Source organism: Tamandua tetradactyla, chromosome 6, assembly GCF_023851605.1.
Source record: "Tamandua tetradactyla isolate mTamTet1 chromosome 6, mTamTet1.pri, whole genome shotgun sequence".
In the NCBI taxonomy this organism is placed as follows: Eukaryota; Metazoa; Chordata; class Mammalia; order Pilosa; family Myrmecophagidae; genus Tamandua; species Tamandua tetradactyla.
The window spans coordinates 90,313,138-90,333,923 of NC_135332.1; the positions used below are offsets into that span (position 1 = coordinate 90,313,138).

The 20,786-nt window shown below is 38.0% G+C and overlaps 1 protein-coding gene and 2 pseudogenes across 2 annotated transcripts in view; all 3 read right to left on the bottom strand.

Moving 5' to 3' along the window:
* Positions 1–6,447: 6,447 nt before the first annotated feature.
* PRKDC (protein kinase, DNA-activated, catalytic subunit) overlaps positions 6,448–20,786 on the bottom strand; it is a 282,120-nt gene continuing 267,781 nt past the window's right edge. For both annotated transcript variants that reach the window (XM_077166734.1, XM_077166733.1), the window contains 6 exons: positions 13,487–13,576; positions 12,553–12,624; positions 12,255–12,456; positions 11,551–11,739; positions 10,820–10,959; positions 6,448–8,308 (listed from right to left, as the gene is read on the bottom strand). In XM_077166734.1, the coding sequence (XP_077022849.1) occupies positions 8,104–8,308; positions 10,820–10,959; positions 11,551–11,739; positions 12,255–12,456; positions 12,553–12,624; positions 13,487–13,576 (898 nt within the window). In that variant the 3' untranslated portion in view covers positions 6,448–8,103. The remainder of the gene's footprint in view (positions 8,309–10,819; positions 10,960–11,550; positions 11,740–12,254; positions 12,457–12,552; positions 12,625–13,486; positions 13,577–20,786) is intronic.
* LOC143685690 (AP-1 complex subunit sigma-2 pseudogene) lies at positions 13,615–16,631 on the bottom strand (annotated as a pseudogene).
* LOC143685691 (protein transport protein Sec24B pseudogene) lies at positions 16,492–20,033 on the bottom strand (annotated as a pseudogene).

Genomic DNA, 20,786 nt, shown 5'->3' on the forward strand with positions numbered 1-20,786 from the left:
CTTTCTACACTCTTCTCCACACCTCTCTGTTCTGTCTTTTCATATCTATCTCTAGTGCTCCCTTTAGTATTTCTTGCAGAGCTGGTCTCTTGGTCACAAATTCTCTCAGTGATTTTTTTGTCTGAAAATGTTTTAATTTCTCCCTCATTTTCGAAGGACAATTTTGTTGGATATAGAATTCTTGGTTGGCAGTTTTTCTCTTTTAGTAATTTAAATATATCATCCCACTGTCTTCTCGCCTCCATGGTTTCTGCTGAGAAATCTACGCATAGTCTTACTGGGCTTCCCTTGCATGTGATGAATTGCTTTTCTCTTGCTGCTTTCAAGATTCTCTCTTTCTCTTTGACCTCTGACATTCTGATTAGTAAATGTCTTGGAGTATGTCTATTTGGATCTATTCTCTTTGGGGTACACTGCACTTCATGGATCTGTAATTTTAAGTCTTTCATAAGAGTTGGGAAATTTTCAGTGATAATTTCCTCCACTAGTTTTTCTCCTCCTTTTCCCTTCTCTTCTTCTTCTGGGACACCCACAACATGTATATTTGTGTGCTTCGTATTATCATTCAATTCCCTGAGATCCTGCTCATATTTTTCCATTTTTTTCCCTATAGTTTCTGTTTCTTGTCGGATTTCAGATGTTCCATCCTCCAGTTCACTAATCCTATGTTCTGTCTCTTGAAATCTACCATCGTAGGTTTCCATTGTTTTTTTCATCTCTTCTACTATGACTTTCATTCCCATAAGTTCTGTGATTTGCTTTTTTCAAACTTTTGATTTCCTCTTTTTGTTCATTCGTTGCCTTCTTCATGTCCTCCCTCAATTCATTGATTTGGTTTTTGATGAGGTTTTCCATATCTGTTCGTATATTCTGAATTAACTGTTTCAGCTCCTGTAGCTCATTTGAATTGTTGGTTTGTTCCTTTGACTGGGCCATATCTTCAATTTTCCTAGTGTGATCTGTTATTTTTGTTGGCGTCTAGGCATTTAATTATCTTAATTAATTTATTCTGGAGATTGCTTTCACTTCTTTTACCTAGGGTTTCTTCCTGGATGAATTTGTTGTCTATCTGTTCTTTGACATTCAGTTCACATTTATCTGGACCTCTAGCTTAGGTTTTGTTTAACAAAGGAGTATTTTTCAGTTCCTGCTTTCTTGTTTCTTGCCCTGCTTATATGGTGCCTTTTTCTCCCCAACTTAGGGGAGTCTCCTTAGGTATTATAGACCCCAGTCGGATTTTCCCAGACCAAACTGGCCTCATATATGTAGGAAGAGTTACCTGCGTCGGTTTTCCCTGAGGGTGAGACCCAGCAGGTTGAAAGACTTTCCTGTGAAGTCTCTGGACTCTGTTTTTCGTATTCTGTCCAGTATGTGGCACTTGTCTGCCTGCAGGTCCCACCAGCATAAGATGATGTAGTACCTTTAACTTTAGCAGACTCTCCCTGCTGGGGGCGTGGTGGAGACAGAGGAGAGGTTGTAGGCTGGTTTTAATGGCTTCAAATTACCAAGCCCTGGTGTCTGAATTCCTTGAGGCAGGGATTCCACCTGAGTTGGGTTGCACCCTTCCCCTGGGGAAGGCACAAGCTCCAGACAAACTCTCAAACAACCTTGTTTCGGCCTGTCTGAGGCAGTTGCAGCCTGAGAAGTCCTGCCGCTGAATCCAGAGGCAGTCAAGCCTTTGTAGAAACACAGCCCTTTTTTTTTTTTTTTCTTTTTCTGTCAGCCCTGCCCCCTCAGCTCCAGGGCAAAAATCAGCAACCTCTGCTTTTACCAGGTTCACCTGAGCTGGGGGTCTATTTTTAGTAGTCAGAACTTGTTAATTAATTCCGCAATTGGCGTTTAGTTGGGCTCAGCCCCTGCTGCTGGTAAAGTCCCTTTCCTGTCCCCTCTGGGAAGCAGCCTGTGGGGGAGGAGCACCGGCCACCACAGCTTGGGGAACTCATGGTTCTGGGGAGGCTCGCAGCCAGTCCAGCTAGTCCAGACTGGAATACACTGTGTGTCCGGTCACTGACATGGCCCAGGAGCTGTTCTGTACTGTTTCTGGTTATTTAGTAGTTTTTCTGGAGGACGAACTAAAATGCACACATTGTTAAGCCACCATCTTGGCCTGGAAGTCCCAACAACAGTTTTAACTCAACAAAACTCTATCAAGGTGTCAAAAATACTGTTACCCAGTGCTTTGCCTCTTATGTGCATTTGAGTAGCTGCCTCCAGTGGTGATATTTTGTCAACTCATACCATGGACTATTAGTGCCATCTTGATTATTGGACATAGCCATTAGTGCCTTTAAATCTAATCAGATTAGAGAACCAATTCCAAAAATCTGAACCAATTCAGAAATCTCATCTTTACGATTCAGTTTCTCAAGAACCACTCCTGGTATCTAAGTTGTATTAGCCAGGGTTCTCTAGGGAAACAGATTTCTATGAGGTTTTTATAAGCATTGTCTCACATGACTGTGGAGATGGGCAAACCCAAATTCCTTAGAGCAGGCCACAAGCTGGGAACTCCAATGAAGGTTTCTGATGAATTCCCCAGGAGAAACTGGTATGCTGATGTAGAGATGGAAATTGTTTTGACTGCTGAAATCATCACTTCTCTTTTTAAGGCTTTCAACTGTTTGGATGACACTTATTGTTGAAGACAATTTCCTCAGTTGATCTTAGATATAATCAATCATAGATGCAATAAACTAATTGATTATTTAAATTCATGAAATAGTCTCATAGTAGAAATCAGACCAGTGCTTACTTGACCAAACAACTGGACACCATAACCTGGGCAAGATGACACAAACTTAACCATCACAGATATATACCTAGAAATGGAATTACTTGTTTACAAGGCATGCATATTTTTAGTTTCAGAAGATACTGCAGTTTGTGCCAATTTGCACACCACAGCAGTGTATGAGAGTTGTTTCCTCTCTAATATCTAGTATTGCCTGCCTTTAAAACTTTAACCTTCCTGTGGGTGCATAGTTGTGTAGCAGTGTAGCTTTTATTTACATTTCCCTGACACCTAAGGCATTAGAGAACCTTTTCACATGCATATTTATTTTTCTGTGAAGAGCCTGTTCAAGTCTTTTGTCCATTTTCCTACTGGGTTGCCTGCCTTTGTATTATTTATAGATACCCTTTATATATTTCTATTATTTGTTGGATGTGGCCCTGTGTCTTTCCTCTCCTCCTGGCCCACCTACTAACTCTCTGATGTCATCTCCTACTATTTTACCCATACCTAATTGCTTTCCAGCCACTGGACTTCTTGTTCCTTCAATGTGTCAGCACACTACCACCTCGGTGCACTGCACTAGCTCCTACTTCTGCCTAGAATGCTCTTCCCCCAGACAGCTACATAGCTCCCTCATCTAACTCCAAGTTTTCACTCCAATTTCACCCTGTTAGTGAGAACTTCCTCGATCTTCACATTTGGCCTTGCAACACCCCTTGTATGTCTTACCTGTCACCTCTATTCTCTGCTTTTTTTTTTTTTTTTTAATAATTTTGCATTATGGAAATTTTCAAACATACATGAAACTAGTATAAGGAGTAGTATAAACACCCTTCCTCAGGTTTCTGTCATCCAGTATCAATAATTATCAACATTTTTGTAATCTCATTTTATCTACAAATACTTTAGGCTGCATCTTTAAATAAGTACTGTTTGGTTTTAAAAGACAGTATGCCATCATCAAATCTAACAAATTCAATAATATCATATAATACAGTCCATGTTCAAATTTCCAAGTTGTCTTGTAACAGTTGATACAAATGAATAAAGGTCCAGACAAAGTACACACATTGCTTTAATTCCTTCCCCCTCACAATAATGCCATTGAAACTACTATATATTTTACTTATTGATGTTATGCCTAGCTCTCCCATTAGAATATCACCTTCACATGAACAGAGATGTTTGGTTCTTTGCTGTATCTCCAGCACCTGGAACAGTTCCTGTTACATAGTAGGCACTCAATAAATATTTTTAGAATGAATGAATGAGGTTGGCATGGATGTAACAGCCTAAGGAGTATGCTGTGTCAACACTGTCAATCTGTTACTTTCCAACTCTAAAACTTTAGGCAGCTTTCCTGAGCCTGAATTTCCTGATCCGTAAAACAGAACTACCACCACCAAATCTTCAGGGTTGTTATGAGACTTAGACAAAATGTGTACAGTGTCTAGCACTTAGTATATTCCCAAAGTAGCTAGTATTTTTAGTTTTCACTGTAACTGACTTTGTAAAGCATACCTGTGAGGGATGAGCAGGTAAAAGCTGTGTAGGAAATAATTTAGCCTTGTCCAAGGAAAGGTCTGGCCCCCAGCTTCTGGGAGGAAATCTCTAAACCTTGGAATTTCCAGAGTGACAGGAGAGTCTTTGTTATTCATGGGTGGGCCCCTGGGCCATGCCATATAAGTTTAACCTCTGGGGAGGGAAGCTGAACCCTTCCACCCGGGGAATTAATCAAAGAGCACCACAAGTTGGAACAAGAGAACTTGGAATCATTGAATGATCCTGTGTTAGAGGTAGATGGGACTCTTAGAAAGCTTCTTAACCAGTTCCTCTCTCTGTCAACAAGAACCTGATGGTCGGATGGGGAAAGACTTGCTACAGGTCATACAAATATAAGTTAAATGTGTGGACCTTAGGAAAACAGAGCAGAGAGGACAGAGTGGTCTATCTTCAAGATGCGTTTTAGTTTGCAAAAGCTGCAGGAATACAATATACCTGAAACAGAATGGCTTATAAAATGGGGGATTTAAGAAGTTGCAAATTTACAGTTCCATGGGTATGAAAATGTCCAAATTAAGGCATTCAGGGACAGATACCTTGGTTCAAGAAGGCCAATGATGTTTGGGGGTTCTCTCCCAGTGGGAAAGGCACATGGCGAGGTCTACTAGCTTTCCCTACATGGCTTCCCTGGAGGTGTTTTTTTCTTCATCTCCAACAGTCTCTGACTGTGGACTCTGTTGGCTCTCAAGCATTTTCCAAAATGTTACCCTCTTAAATGACTCCAGTAAGCAACACCACCTTGAATGGGTGGAGACACATCTCCATGGAAACCATCTAATCAAAAGTTACCATCCACAATTGGGTGGGCTACATCTCCATGGAGAGAATCAGAAAAATCCCATCCAGCAATACTGAATGAGGATTAAAGAACATGGCTTACCTGGGGTATATAATAGCAATAAACTGGCAAAGAGCCAAAGGAAACCAGGAAAATGATGTAAGAGCAAAATGAGAATACTGATAGAGACAGTAATTATAACTAAACTGAAATTCTAGAGTTGAAAAGAACAATAACTGAAATGAAAATTTTACTCAAGGTTTTAGAAATTCACAGATTTGAGAAGGCAGAAGAATCAGTCAACTTGCAGATAGGACAATTGAAATGAACCAGTCTGAGCAGCAGAAAGTAAAAAGGATGTACTTTAATTTAATGTAATATATAACTAGCCTGAAGCTTTATAAATATATATTTTGGCAGAAGTAATCTTATTATCATTAGCTAATTAGTAGTACTGCGAAAATTCTCTTAAATCCATGAAATAATTTTTTTCTTTTAGAGACAGTTAAAAAGTTTAAGTATTTACTATTTTCCCCACGATTTTATAACGTTGAATGCTAACTGCCAGGCACTGTGCTAGGCCTTGTCCTAAAGGAGCACATGGGATACTTGTTTTTAGTTTGATTAAACACCAAAATTAATTTCAAAAGCATGGATTCATTCAAGTCTTCACTGTTATGTTTTCCAAAGGTGTATAGTTTCACAGGCCTTTGAAGAAAATGGTTCAATCTGGTATACTTCTGAGAAAAAAGCTCTCTGCTTGTTTTTGAACTCTTACATTCCTGAAAATAGATCTGGATTATACCTTTTAAAAAATATTAAAATGTTAAATAATTTAATAAATGTAATATAAATATTCCTAATATTCTTTATATTTCCTTGCAATTATGAGTAGTAGGTGTTTTCTTTTAATTCTTAGTTTCCAAACCCCAAATCCTTAATCAGCAAGGTTCACCCAGTTCAAGTGTAGACCCCATCCATATATGCATCAGATGTGCAGACTCAAGTGTGTAATGAAACAATTTACAATCTAGAGCATTTGTACAATGGCTTGCTTTCAAATGCTATATACAAATAACAGTTTCTTTTCATTGCACTCTCATAAGTTACTAGAAAATTTTTAAGCAGATAGCTTTGAGATTAGACCCAAACAGTTTCTAACAATGAACTTTTAGCGATATGAAATAATGGTTAATTAGATGTTAGAAAAAACAATATATCATAATCAATTCAACTCCAAGTAGGCTTGCTTTGGTTGTTTTGTGCTGTAACAAAATATTTAATGGATGGTGTGTATGCTGGCATATTAAGTCAGGATTCTCCAGAGAAACAGAACTGACAGGATATTAATATTAAGAGATTTAACATTAAGAAATATTAAGAGATTTATTATAGGAATTGGCTCACATGGTCGGCAAGTCTGAACTCGAGGGCAGAGAACAAGTGGAGAACTTGGTGAGAAGCTGCAATCTAGAACTTCTTTTAAGGCAATGATGAAATTCCAGTAGAAGCTACCTGGCTGAGTAGAGAAATTCATCTTTCTGATGCTGAAATCACCAGGTCTCCCTTTAAGGCCTCCCACTGATTAGATGAAGGTTCCTCTGATTGCTGAAGGTCAGAGACTTTGTTGACTATGTTGACAGATGCAATGAACTGACTGACGGTTTAAATCCAGGAAATGTCTCAGAGTTAACGGTCAGACCAGTGCTTGCTCAACCAAACAATGGGACACCACAGACCTGGCCAAGGTGACACGTGAACTTAACCATCATAAACTGAGGTTTTATATACACGATTACTTATTTTTCTTTCAAGATGAAGCTTCTTTATTTCCATTTGAAGAGAAAATAAATTTTTAATAACTTACTTCATTCAACCTGTATTTATCAGAATAAATGTAGCAAGTAAAATAGTGAACATTTTGCTCTTAAAACTATAAAAATCTTATACACTGCTTTTTAAACTTTTAATGTTGACATTTAGTGAACAAAACTGAGGAACAAAATTTTAGTATTCCACATTGTCAGGATCACTGTTACCTAAAATCATACTACAAATTCCAATTCTAAGTGCTTGAAGAAAAAAACACAACAAAAAGCTAAAAGCCAATAGGAGCCCAGAGCCCAGTGTGCAGAGGCTGGAGGTGCTGGATTTCTGATGGGAAGGAAGCCACTTCTGTGTTTAATAATCTTAGTATTCTATTCCAGAATGTGTGTATGGTTTTTTTTTTCCCTAAAGGAGGAATTTATGAGAAATGGGAATTACCTTTGTTTTCCTAGAATTGAAATGCTCAGTGCCATACCTGTCATCACACTTGGGATTTCTGAAGCTATCCCAAGTCTGGGATGCAGAGCACTTTCATCGATCTTTCCGTTGTAGATCAGAGAAGGAAAAACAAATGCATATATTTTATCCCTCCTAAAAAAAAAAAAAAAAGACTTTCTTCTAGGAGGGCAAATCTATGATAAAATGTCAAAACCAGAGGGAAAAAAAATGAAAGGGCAAAACCTACGTTAAATTGCCAAATACAGGCATTTCTAAATATAGTAAGGCATAATTATAACTGTTACTATTATTTCAGTACTGCTCACATGATGTGAAATTACACCAGCTATGCTATACTGTCTTCACTCCCACACACACAGTCTCAGTGATGAAGTCCTCTGGGTGTTACTTCCAACGTCTCAGAAGCGATGAGAACACAGACTAGAATGCCATGCTTACACCATTTATTGAGATGGTGGCTTATCTAACTCAGAGAACTTGTAAAATGCTTTGAAATGTGAATCCAGATGCTACATTCTTATTTAATACTAGCACAAGCCTGGTTTTTTTTTAATTACAAGCCCATTATAACCCTAACCAACAATCTTTGACTTATACTAGTATTCGCTTAATTCATCATGACCTTGATTTAAAACTTTTACTACAAAACCGTTTCACTAAATAGATGTCTTCTCTTGTGTGCTTCAGGAAAATCAGCCCACTGATTGCTGGACATGGACGTTTAGGACATTTTTTAAACAGTTCACATCCAGGGCTCCCACCCTGCCCATGTCCTGCCAAGGATATTGGGGTCTGTTGCCTGGTCAATCAGACACTTGACTTGAATCTCCTCTGAAAGTCCACTCTCTGGTTCCTGAGCACGAATATTGTAATCTTTGTTTCCTCGTGCTACAGCCACATAATCCCCAAAAGCAGGTTCCTTCTCATGGCCCAGATGTAATTCATCACTGGAAAAGAGATTGAGCAAATATGAAAACGCAAACCATCCATTCTTTTTCCTTTGTTGCCTGTACTTTTTGTTGTACTATTCAAACTCTCCCTCCATTACTTACAGAATATTTTCTGGTACTCATAACCTTGAGGTAAAAGAAGATTGGATTTGTAGCAAAACTGAATATGAATAATGCCACTATCAACATTTGCGTACAAGTTACTGTGTGGAGATATTTTCGTTTCTCTTGGGAGTAGAATTTTTTTTTCTTCCTTTGGGAATGGAATTGCTGGGTCAAATGGTCACTTTTCTGAGGAATAGTCAGACTGTTTTCCACAGCAGCTGCACTAATTTATATTTCCTTTAGTTGTATATGAGCGTTCCAATCTCTCTACAACCTTGGAAACATTTGTTACCGTCTGTCTTCTTGACTACAGCCATCCTAGTGCATGTGCATTGGTATCTCATAGTAGTTTCAATTTGCATTCCTCTGAGTAAGATTGTAGAGCATCTTTCCATGTGCTTACTGGCCACCTGTCTATCTTTGGAGACATGTCTTTTCAGATTATTTGACCACTTTTAAATTGTTATCTGTTTTTTTATTACTGAGTTGAAATACTTCTGTGTATATTCTAGATACAAGTCCCATATTCCACATACAATTTGCAAATATTTTCTCCTACTCTTTGAGTTGTCTTTTTGCTTTCTTGATAGTGTTCTTTGATGCATAAAATTTCTAACTTTCATGACATCTGATTTACCTATCTTCTCTTGTTGCTTATGCTTTCGGTGTCATATCTAAGAATCCACTGCCACATCTTTTGGAACAGTTTTAAAGTTTTAGCTCTTACTTGAGATCTGTGATCCATTTTGAGTGAATTTTTGTTTTCGGTGTGAGGAAAGGATATAACTTCATTCTTTCCTTTGTGGATGTCCAGTTGTCCCAGCACCATTTACTGAAAAGCCTATTGTTTCCCCATTGAATGGTATTAGTACCCTTGTCAAAAATCAATTGATCATACAGTGAGATACCACTTCATACACACTATGATGGCTATTATTATAAAAAAACAAACAGAAAACAAGAACTGGTGAGGATGTGGAAAAACTGAAAGCCTTTTTCATTTTTGCTGGGAATGTAAAATGGTACAGCCACTTTGGAAACAGATTTGGTGGTTCCTCAGAAAATGAGACATAGAATTCCAGCAATTCCACTTCTACGTATCCATCCAAAAGAAACAAAAACAAAAATTTGAACAGATATTTGTGCAATGTTGACAGTATTATTCACAGTAGCCAAAAGGTGGAAACAACCCGTGTCCAACTACAGAGCAACAGATAAACAAAATGTGGTACACAAACAATGGGGTACTAACTATTCAGCCATAAAAAGGACGAACTTTGAACAGCAGGTTGAGTAAAATAAGTCAGAACAAAAGGACAAATATTATACGATTCCACTTACACGAAATACCTAGAACATGCAAATTCTTAGAGAAAGAGAGTAGATAGAGGTTATCAGGGACCAGGAGTAGAGAGGGATGGGGAGTACTAATTAATGGCTAGAGTTTCTGTTTGGGGTGATGAAAAAGTTTTGGAAGTGGATAGCGGTGATAGTAGCATTTAACACAATATCGTGGGTGTTATTACTACCACTAAAATTGGTTAAAATGGGAATTTTTTGTATATATGCTACAATAAAATTTTTTTTAAAATGAGTTGATCATAGATTGCTATTTACTATTATTGTAATTCTAAATTAATTTTTTTCTCCTTCCTATGAATCACCTTTATAATTTTTACTTCCTTTAGACCATTACAAGATATTTCTTAAGACCTAACTTAAAGGCCAACACAAGTTGCATCTCATCTAAGAAACCCATATTGTGTTCTCCACCCCTGGGTGCTATGCTCACCAGGGCTCCCTAAAGAGAACAAGAAAAAATTTAAGAGTATGGCTGCTGAATCACTATAGTAATATTTCCTCTAGTTTCCAGTGTTTTGGAGCAGCTAGAAAAAAAAAATCTGAGATGTTGGAATGGTGGCTCATGACAAATTCTCGGATCTGATATGAAACTACCTGTTGAAATGTGCTTTGAAAATTATTGCTTTTTTCTTTCTTTGCTTTGCATTTATGGTATATTTTACAATAAAAAATGTTAAAAAAAAAAAAAACTAAAAACCTAAATCTCCTCATGGTATGTAAAATTATTCTTGTAATCGTCTGTGAATGTTCATTTTCCTCATGACTAACTGGAAGCCTAAAGAATACGTGCAGACAGTGTGGAGGTTATGCAAATGTTCCATAGTCACGGGCCTTCTATGGGGAAGTTTTGGGGCTTCCCTTGTAACCTCGGAGAAGAAAAAGTCTCCAAGCCATGCTTCTCTCATCTGTAAAATGAGGTTAATATTAACATCATAGGAGAAATATAAGGAACTTAGCACTTTACATGGCAAATAGTAATTATTGAATAAATGGTATCATATTGGTGTTTTGTTTGCTTTTTTTTACAGGTAACTATCTTACCAAGTAATAACTGCTGGATTAGCACCTGCTAACTTTCTGTTAGCATAATTTATTTTTTGCCGGGGATACCAATTTTTTTCAGTTACATTTATTTCTTGAATCCATGATCCTCCTGTTTTCAGCATTTTCTGTTCAAAGTTCTAAAGGAAAAGAACATGATTTTCTATGTTATTATAAAATTACATATGATCACATTCAATCAGATTAAATCCTTGAGTAACAGTCTTACAATAACATATCTATAATGGAACGGTTCGACAGCTTTTTTCTATAAATTCTAACGGGTAAGAGTATACAATGATGCACGTAGGCTTAACATACCACTCCTTATGAAGGGTGAGTATTCTTTCAGAGCTATATTATGAAGAATTTTTGAGAGGTTTAAGAAAGCAGTATCAATTTTATAACCAAGGAAGATCTCGTGTGTGGAACTCTTTCAAAATTATATGTTTTCTCACAGATAAATAAGTCCCATTATTGCCAAGGGAACGCTATTTCCTGTCAGTTAAAAATAAACTCAACTGAAATAACTGTTTCTCCAACTAAAGGATTTATTTATTATCTGTTTTTCAGGACAAATAATCCCAAATGCTAATTTTGGGAAATGCTATACAAAATGTAAGTATTTTACTAAACACAACTTGATGGATTTCTAAATTATATGACAGAAGACAACTCTATCACTGAAACATTATAACAAAAGTGAGAATTATATATGACACCAAACCCACTTTCCAGTCGAAGGAAGGCTCCTTCACAAACACATCCATGGTGTTAACGAGCAGGCCTGGGTCTGCGCGAAAGGCTCTCAGCGCGTGCACCATCACACTGAACGTAAGACCTGTTTCTTTCATTGGAAACATCAGATTGATAAACTGGCGAGTCAGACGAAAAGGCATCAACTCAGGAACGGGCAGAAACTAAACAGAAGAAAAAAATACATGCAAAAAGTGGAATATATGAACAAGAAATCTCTAACAGGAACAAACAAAACATCTTCTCGTCGTTATTAGTCACATGGATTGAAATAGGAACTCCACTTTTCAGTGGCACAGTGAAACAAATGCGAGGCAGAACTCCATGATTTAAATTACAATTTAAAACAGAGTCTAGCGTCAGACAAAAGATTCGTGTCACATTTTGTGCAAGACATTTTGGTCGTGGGGCTTCATAAAACCTCTTTACAGTAGCAAGAGCTGTTATGCAGGGACATACTTTATTTGTCTCTGATTACAGAATTTATCACACCTTTTATAACTGTTTGAACAAGGCCAAAGTGGGAATGATCCCTTTCTGCAAGAACGCTAGATTTCACGATCATGACAAGACTGATCTAACGTCTCATTTCTTTTTAAAATCCCTGCATCTGAGAAAGATGTCAGAAAGGCATTGGCAGCTCTAAACTTGACTAGAACAGTGACTGCTGTTGGCCTGCCTGCGTGGCGGATCCAAATGCATGTCCAAAGTCGATGCCGGCCAAGTTGCCCGTCTCCATGTTCACCAGGAAATTGTTCAGATGTCGGTCTCCGATCCCGAGGACCCAGTGGCTGATGCACAGCAGAGCGTGGGAGCTGATGAAGTGGGAACGCAGTGCCAGGAATGCCTCAGGGCCCGCGCTCATCTTCACAAAAGCCCTCCTGCAACGAGAAGCCCCCGGTTGGCCTCTGCCCCACAGCTGCTTGTTTGTGACATCAAAAGGACACTTACTTGCAAAAAAAAAAATGGACACTTACTTTAAGAGGTTGGCTGGCACCTGACTTTCTCTCTTTCTGAAAGATGTGACCGCTTCAGTACGACTTGCTCCCCTGCAGTTCAACAGGAAACGTCTTAATAGAACAAATTTCTCATGAACCTTGAAATTTAAACTTTAAAATTCTTTGTTTATACTGAAACTCAACCATCAAGTAATGGATTTTGATGATGGTGATGGAGGCACAAATTTGTGAACATAATTAACACTACTGAATTATATATTTGAAAAGGAAATAATGGGAAATTTTAGAGTGTATACAAGTTACCACATATATATACATGCTGAAAACCCAGAGAACTGTACAATACAAAAAAATGATATTAATATAAACAGTAGGCTAAAGTTAGTAGCATAATTATAATAATATTATTTCATCAACTGTAACAGAAGTACCACACTAATGCAAAGTATTATTAATAGGGAGGGGTATAAGGGAACTCTGTATTTACTGCTTGATTTTTCTGTGAACCTACAACTGCCATAATTAGAAAGATTTTTCTGTGAACCTACAACTGCCATAATTACAAAGATAAAAAAATAAAGAAGTTGGTTACAACACCTGATACACTTATGGCCTAATTAAAAAAAATACACCAGGAAGGTGTGAGTTTAATGTTACCCACAAGTATCTTTAGAAAGTGAGATTATGGGTAATATTTGCTTTCTTCTTTTATTTTGCACAAATTTTCTAACAAATACAGATCATCTTCATAATCTTACGAAGCCACGTTTCTGCATTTGTGGCAGTAGCCTGCAATTCATAACTGGCTCAGGAGTGGGGTGGGGGTGGAGAGTGGGGAGGATGAAGGGATTATTTTGGAGAGTGCTCGTTAAAAAAAAAATCAAAACAAGGAAATATGCAATTTTGGAAAAATGAACTAGTTAGTAGATTGGAAAATTAAAACACAACTTACTTATACATTAGCCTGTAAGCGTCAACATTACATTTTCCAGACATCTTTGTCAGCCAATCTCTATATTCAAACTGCGGTGCTTTGGGATCACTAACAAGTAGGAAAAAAGAGAATTAGAATTAGGAGAATTTTAGCATTATGTTATTTCAGAGACAAAAATCAAGAATTTCATGTATTTTATGAAAATTCATTGAGAAATAGTGAAGAGGCAAGGAAAAATAGACTTTTCAGGTATTACTAAATCATGTCTAACCCATATTACTCTAGATCTAGAATTTAATATACCATTACTCATTCTCAATGACTCCTAGAGAAACCCAAGCTATTTCCTATGCAAACATTCAGGCACAAAACAATAAGATATAATAAAAGCTCCCACCTCATACAGAAAAGATGAACTAAAAGACCATTTTAAGAAGAGCTAAACCTAAGTGTTTGGCATATGGCTCAATCTATACATCCCTGGCCCTGGAAAAGAAAAAGGAAAGGATTCCAGTACCACATGTAACCATTCAAGTAGACAAAAAAGTTAGGCCATAGTAATGTTACATACAAAAAGCCCACTACATGCTGTCCACTAATTTAAAGTCTATTTTTATCCTTATTGACAACATTGCCACTCTTTCTTCATTATTTCCAGTAGTGCAGAGACATAGGAAATCCACATTTAGTAAAATGAAGTATTTTTTTAAAGTGACAATTGATTAAATTGAATTTTAAAAGCTGTTTGCAATAATTTTTCATAGGAAACAGTATATGGGCAGCTGGAAACAATGTGATATTTTTATGTTCAGCCAATTTGGGTTTGTGCCAAAAGCTTTAAGCAGTTCTCCTAACGGGTAAACAAAAAACACTGAGATGCATCCATTTCAGCAATTGTTTCTTAGTTCCAACACTTAGTGTGAATCTTTCCTGAGTTATTAAGTTAATTTCACAAATGAACTTTAATCTAAATTTTCTCCTAGTTTCAACTGTGGAATAAAACAGTAACATGCTAAATTAAGAAAAAAAAGGTAGTTTCTCAATAACTGGGACTGGAAGTATTCTTTATAAAAAGGGAATGGGAAGTAATTTATACAATCCATATTTGAGAATGTTATTTCTTCCTGATGAATTGGCTATTTCATCATTATAAAAGGTCTTTCTTGGCCTTAAGTAACAAGTTAGAGTCTATTTTGTCTGATAGTACTAGAGTTACTCTAGCTCTGTTTTACTGTTTGCATGGTATGCCTTTTTCCATCCTTTCACTTTCATCCTATCTATGTCTTTGAATCTACTATAGGAATCTTGTAGACAAAAAATACCCTTTTTTTTCAATTTTTAAAAATTTATTTAATTTTTTTGGTGCACATTTAACATTCATTACAACTAGCTGGTGATGTGATAAAACAATGATCATATGGCTTGAATACTGGTCACGATTACAACAAAGCTTAATCCAGCAGAGCATATATAAGTGAAAATGTAAACTGTGAAGAGATGTTTAAATATGAGTATGCAGAAATTGATATTGAAACAATTACATAACTTTTAAAAACATACGGCCTGCTAATGCCATTTTACCTCATTCAACTCTCACTTCTCTATGAAAGGTGTCTTTTTATTTTTCTCTAAGACTTCTGATAGCCAGGCAGTACCATGGAAAGGAAGGAAGATAACCATGAAGTTCCAAGTAGAAGAAAACAAGAGGGAAACAAAATAAATTTGGCTTTACGAAGCACCTCAGAAGGAATATTCACGCTTTAAATAATGACTTATGCAATGCTTTGTGAAAAGACCCACATGTTTTCTGTTACGATACTGTTATAAAGTCCTGCTAAATCAATATTTCCACTTTATTTGGGGCATCAAAACAATGCAATTTAGTGACTAAATGATCACAACCACAAAGAATTCATCTAAGCAGTCAAATGTGCCTTGGCCTTAAAAAGAAATGTGTTCTAAGATGCAACAGCCGACTCTGTTTCTCATGCCAGGTTCAGAACTGCCCAGGAAATACTTTTTGTGTAAAACAACATCATTCTAATTAAGTCATTTAAAATCTGTATTCCCTTTATATTTTAAGATATGTAGCTTCCAACAGGGATCTTTGGTATAAATTTGTTTTAGAAAGTCTCAACATAGAGTTAAATTACCATTTGTTATGTAATATTTTTATTCTCACATATACTGAACCTTTGCACCACTCTCTGGTTTCATAAAACCAGGTTTCATGCTACAATTTAACAGTTTCCTTTGTCAAATACAGTAATGTAATAGATGCACATTGCCTGGTGGTATCGTTTTCATACATACACAGATTCAGATTAAGAGAAACTGACATTCAAACTTGCAACTATCTAGAAAAGGTATCTTTCTTTCCTGCAACATTCTAATTCATATTTAATTTAAGTCCTGCAATTTCTCACTTGAGTAACCAAAGTTCTCTTCAAAAAACAAATAAGTACTTTTGTGTAGGTCTGAATGCAGTGGTATAGCACACAATAATACTGACAAACATCTTATACCATTAGCTAACACGGACATGAAGTCAGAGAGCAGCTACAGTGTGTGAAATGCCACCAGAAGCCATCAACAAGGGAGTAGAGTTATATCAGTCAAAGTTCTTCAAGAACAAGTGGGGTTTCAGCTTCCTCCTGCAGGAGATCTGCCTGCTCAATGGCCTTGAGGACATTTTTCTTGGATGTTTCCTGAACTTCCCCTCCCAGGAGAAACTCATCCAAAATAAAGTAAGCCTTCCCAAAATTAAAGATGACTTCAAGTTCACACAGCTTTTGAAAACAATCCTCCGATTTCACCACTCACGAAAGCTGCACATTTTAGGTTTATGTGCTAAAACAGTTTGAACAAGCCCCCTTGTGATCTTTTTCTCCTCTCTGTCAGCGGGGCATACCCTTTCTGCAGCTGAAGCTTTCCCTGATGACTAGAAAGCAAAACAAAGTGCACTGTGGCCACGGGGGTGGCAGAGCTCGGCAGGCAGCAGCTATAGCCCTGACTAAAGAGAAACTCCTGTTACTGTGCTGAGGAGCAGCAGCTGTTTTCCACGGGGAGGGGAAAATTTCATTTTTCTGCAAAGAATTTTTTAGCCATTCTGCCAATCTCTGCCTTTTGATTGGAAAGTTTAACTTTTTACATTTAACGTCATGAGTGATTCTCAAGAGCAGTGGTTCTCAAGCAAGAACAGTGTTATATCACCCTGCCAACCCCAGGGGGACATTTGGCAACATCTAGAGACCTTTTGGGTTGTCACACTGTGGGATAAGGGGAACTCCTGGCATCTAGTGGGCAACGGTCGGGGATTCTGCTAGACATTCTACAATGCCCAGGACAGCCTCACAGCAAAGAATTACTTGCCTCAAAATACTGATAGTGCTGAGTTGAGAAACCCTGGTTTATAAGTCTTGCAAATCCTTAAAAACTTTCTAAAAAAGTGTTACAGAGCTTTAAGGAGAGCTTGCTTCTCTTAATCCACTTTTTATCCCAAATATTAAATTTCCTGTGTCTTTTAATGAATAGCATACTCCCATAATTCGGAGACATCATTACCAAAAATAAATATAACTTCAACTAAAAAAAAAAACTACCTAAAGGAAAGCAAAGATGAGAGGAAGGATAGAAATTATAAAAAGAACCAAAGAGAAATTCTGGTGTTGAAAAGTGTAACTGAAATGAAAAATTCACAAAAGGGTTCAACAGATGTGAGCATGCAGAAGAAAGTATTTATGAACTTGAAGTTAGGTGAAGAGATTACCAAATCTGAGGAACAGAGAGTAAAAAGAACAGAGAAAAATGAACAAAATCTAAGAGACTCATGGGATACTATCAAGCATTTAAACATATGCATGAGATGCCAGCAGAAAATGAGAAAGGAGTAGAAAGAATTTCCTTGAAATGATGACTGAAAGTTTCCCAAATTTGATGAAAAACATTAGTATATATAACCAATGAGGTAATGAACTGCAAGTAGGATAAACTCAGATTCACATCTAGACATATCATCATCAAAATGTGGACAAAGACAGTCTTATAAGCAGCAAGCCAAAAATGACTGAATCCTCAACAGATAAACAACTGACTTTTCATCAGAAGCCATGAAAGCCAGAGAACAGTTGATGACATACTCATAGTGCTCAGAGAAAAAAATTGTCAAGCAAAGTGTCTAACCAGAAAAATTATCAAAAATGAAAGCAAAAGTTAATATATTGCTCATTAAAGAAAAACTGAGAGGATTCATTGTTAGCTCTCCTCCCCTCCCAAAAATGCTATGTTTTCATCAGACTGAAAACATAGGGCACTAGGTAATGGCCCAGATCCACACAAAGATATAAAGAGCACTGGTAAAAGTTATACCTAAAAGACCTTTTTCTTATTATTATTCAATTCCACTATTATTTATTTCACTTAACTTACAAATCTGCTGCCAAACATGAAGTAAAAATTCTTAGTATGAGCATAGTTTCTGTTTGGTCTTCAATCAAATGTTGAAAAAATTGTTTTGGCAGGACTCTCATCTTTTACCACATGAAGAATTGGGATTAATGCACTGCTATCTCTAATTCAAGTTTAAAAGATCTGGCTCTTTCTGATGAAAGCGTATCAAGCTCTGGAAGACGTGCCTCATTTTCTGTGGTACCGATGCAAAATTAGGATAGCCAAGGACATCGTCTATGAAGTTACATAAGTTACTGTCACAGCATTTTCTAATCCTATTGCAACGAGCAGAGCCACAGTCCACAAGGAAAGCACCTTCTCTTGTCAACTTCTCTGCAGACAATTTTAAAAGAGGTGTCTGAGGTACAACCCTGACATTAACATGTATTACATTCTCATCTGTCAATCTGTCTATCCTGTATAACTTGGGATGAATCATTTTCATTAGATGAACAAGTGGCTGAGACTTTATCTGACAAACTGCATATACACGATTATCCAGGCATGTGCTTAGACCAGTTCTAAAGGCTTTCTGTTTGAGAAGGGCCAAAACATAAGGAAGGAATAACCTGAGGAGGCTGGGTGCTATCAATGCAGAATGCTGTAAATTTGAGACTGCTGAACCATATGCAGATAATGAATCCAACACAGCATTCATTAAAGCATCTCTAGCATCTGAGAGACTTGATGAAATTGACTGATCTACAGCCATGTTTGCTAGAAGGCAAATGGCAGCTTGCACACTGACTCCTGCATAAACATCTGCTAATGAAGTTAGTACCGGCAAACAAAGTGTTTGCACTCTAATTCTCTGCTCATCTTTGATGTATTTCAAACAGGACTGTCTGAAAGCACACTAAGGAAGTATCTGGTAAACTTTCTTCAATTGACATATGTACTGCAAACCAAGCATCAGGACTGATGTTGGCAAGGGATAATGAATCAATGGAATGAACAAAGAAGTTTCCATGAAAGGTGTGCACTGAAAGGCCTTTAGTACATCTTTTTCTCATAAAAGCTTCAAATTCAATTTTTCTTGAGATATCGTTTTAGGACATTTTGGTAACTTTTCTGTTTGTTAAAGATTGTAGGTATAGTAGAAAAATGGGTAATAACAGTTGCACCCTGCAGAACACTTGGGCATGCAAGCTAAAGGCGCAAGATCAGAATATCATGAACTTATACACTGCAGTCTGCTGCCCGGAGCAATCAAAAGCAAATTTCTTAGAAAAATCAGTTGCAGGGCCAAGATATACAACCTCTGTACTAGCCCTCTGATTAGGATCTTCTCTGGACTGCAGAAGTCCTGCACCCAAGGAAGGTAACTGTGTCTGAAATACAGACAGCCTAAAGGCATCCCGAACCAAGGACCAAGAGCACAGCGTGTTTCTCTTCTATGAGCGAACATATTTGGAAATGCATTCAATAAATCTTTTATAAGTGCTTTACTTTCATACAGATTCACAAATAAGCTATCTGGTATAGGTAGAAAAACATCATCTACATCAGACACAATCAACATTTGAGGTTGTGATAATTCTTCCTGTAAACTGCAGAAATGAATAGAACTATTAAAAGTCCAAAATCCTATTCTAATTTGTGAATCTCCAGAAAGCATGTCTAGATTTTCTAACAGTGACTGGCATAAAACTGCCAAATATCCAGCTTCTACTGCATTATTAAGGCACATCTAAAACAAACTGTGGATTGAGGAGGATGAAGCATGTAATCTGAAGAAGCAACGAATTCAACAGTTGAATTCTGAACTTCTGGTCGTTTCTGAGTTTCTCCATAAGATCGGCTGAGGGGGTTACACATAATTCTTCAGGAACATCATTAACTCTACAGCACAAATTGCATTTCCATCTATGTTGATCAATGCAGGATACAAAAAGGTTGATGTATGTTCGACAAGATCAGCACCTCACAATGGTATTCAATGTTATCACTGGTAATCGCGTTGGGTCTCTAAAGGATGTAACAATAATTCTAAAGGAAGTTTAGCTTTATTCAGTAAAGCCTATGTCTGGGGAATATTTGTCAAAGTACACTGAAAATAATATGGGCTACAGTTTAATTTTCTGAGGTCTAGATTCAAGTCAGGTGCAGGAGCCCAAAGTAGGAATCATGGTTTAAATATTTCTTTCCTGGGTCTGGACCAGCTAGACTGGCTGCGAGTCTCCGTGGCTGTGAGTTCCCCAAGCTGCGGCGGCTGGCGCCCCTCCCTCACAGGCGGCTTTCCGGACCGGCTAAGAGTCTCCAGACTGGCTGCGAATTTCAGAACAGCGAGTTCCCCAAGCTGCAGCGGCCGGCGACTGGCGCCCCTCCCCCACAGGCGGCTTCCTGGACCGGCTGCGAGTCTCTGGACTGGCTGTGAATTACGGAGCTGCGAGTTCCCCAAGCTGCAGCAGCCAGCGGCTAGCGCCCCTCCCCCACAGGTGGCTTCCCGGACTGGCTGCGAGTCTCGGAGCAGCGAGTTGCCCAAGCCACGGTGGCTGGTGACCAGTGCCCCCTCCCCTATGGGCAGCTTCCCGGAGGGAAAGGAGGGAGTCTCCAACAGTAGCAGGGACTGAGTCCGACTGAACACCAATAGTGGCATTGATGAACAAATTCTGACTACTGAAAATAGGTCCCCAGCTCAGGCGAAACTGATCAGGGTGGAAGTCGCCTATTGGGCTGGCTGGAAGGGAGGAAAGGGGACGAAACAGAGCCTTCTGCTGCTGTTTCTACAGAGGCTTGCTTGCCTCTGGACTCAGCGCTGGGATTACACAGGCTGCAACTGCCCCAAACACAGAAACAGGCTGCTTTCAGGGCCGTCTACCACCTGAACATTCCCCACGGGAGGGGTGAAACGCAACTCAGGTGAAAT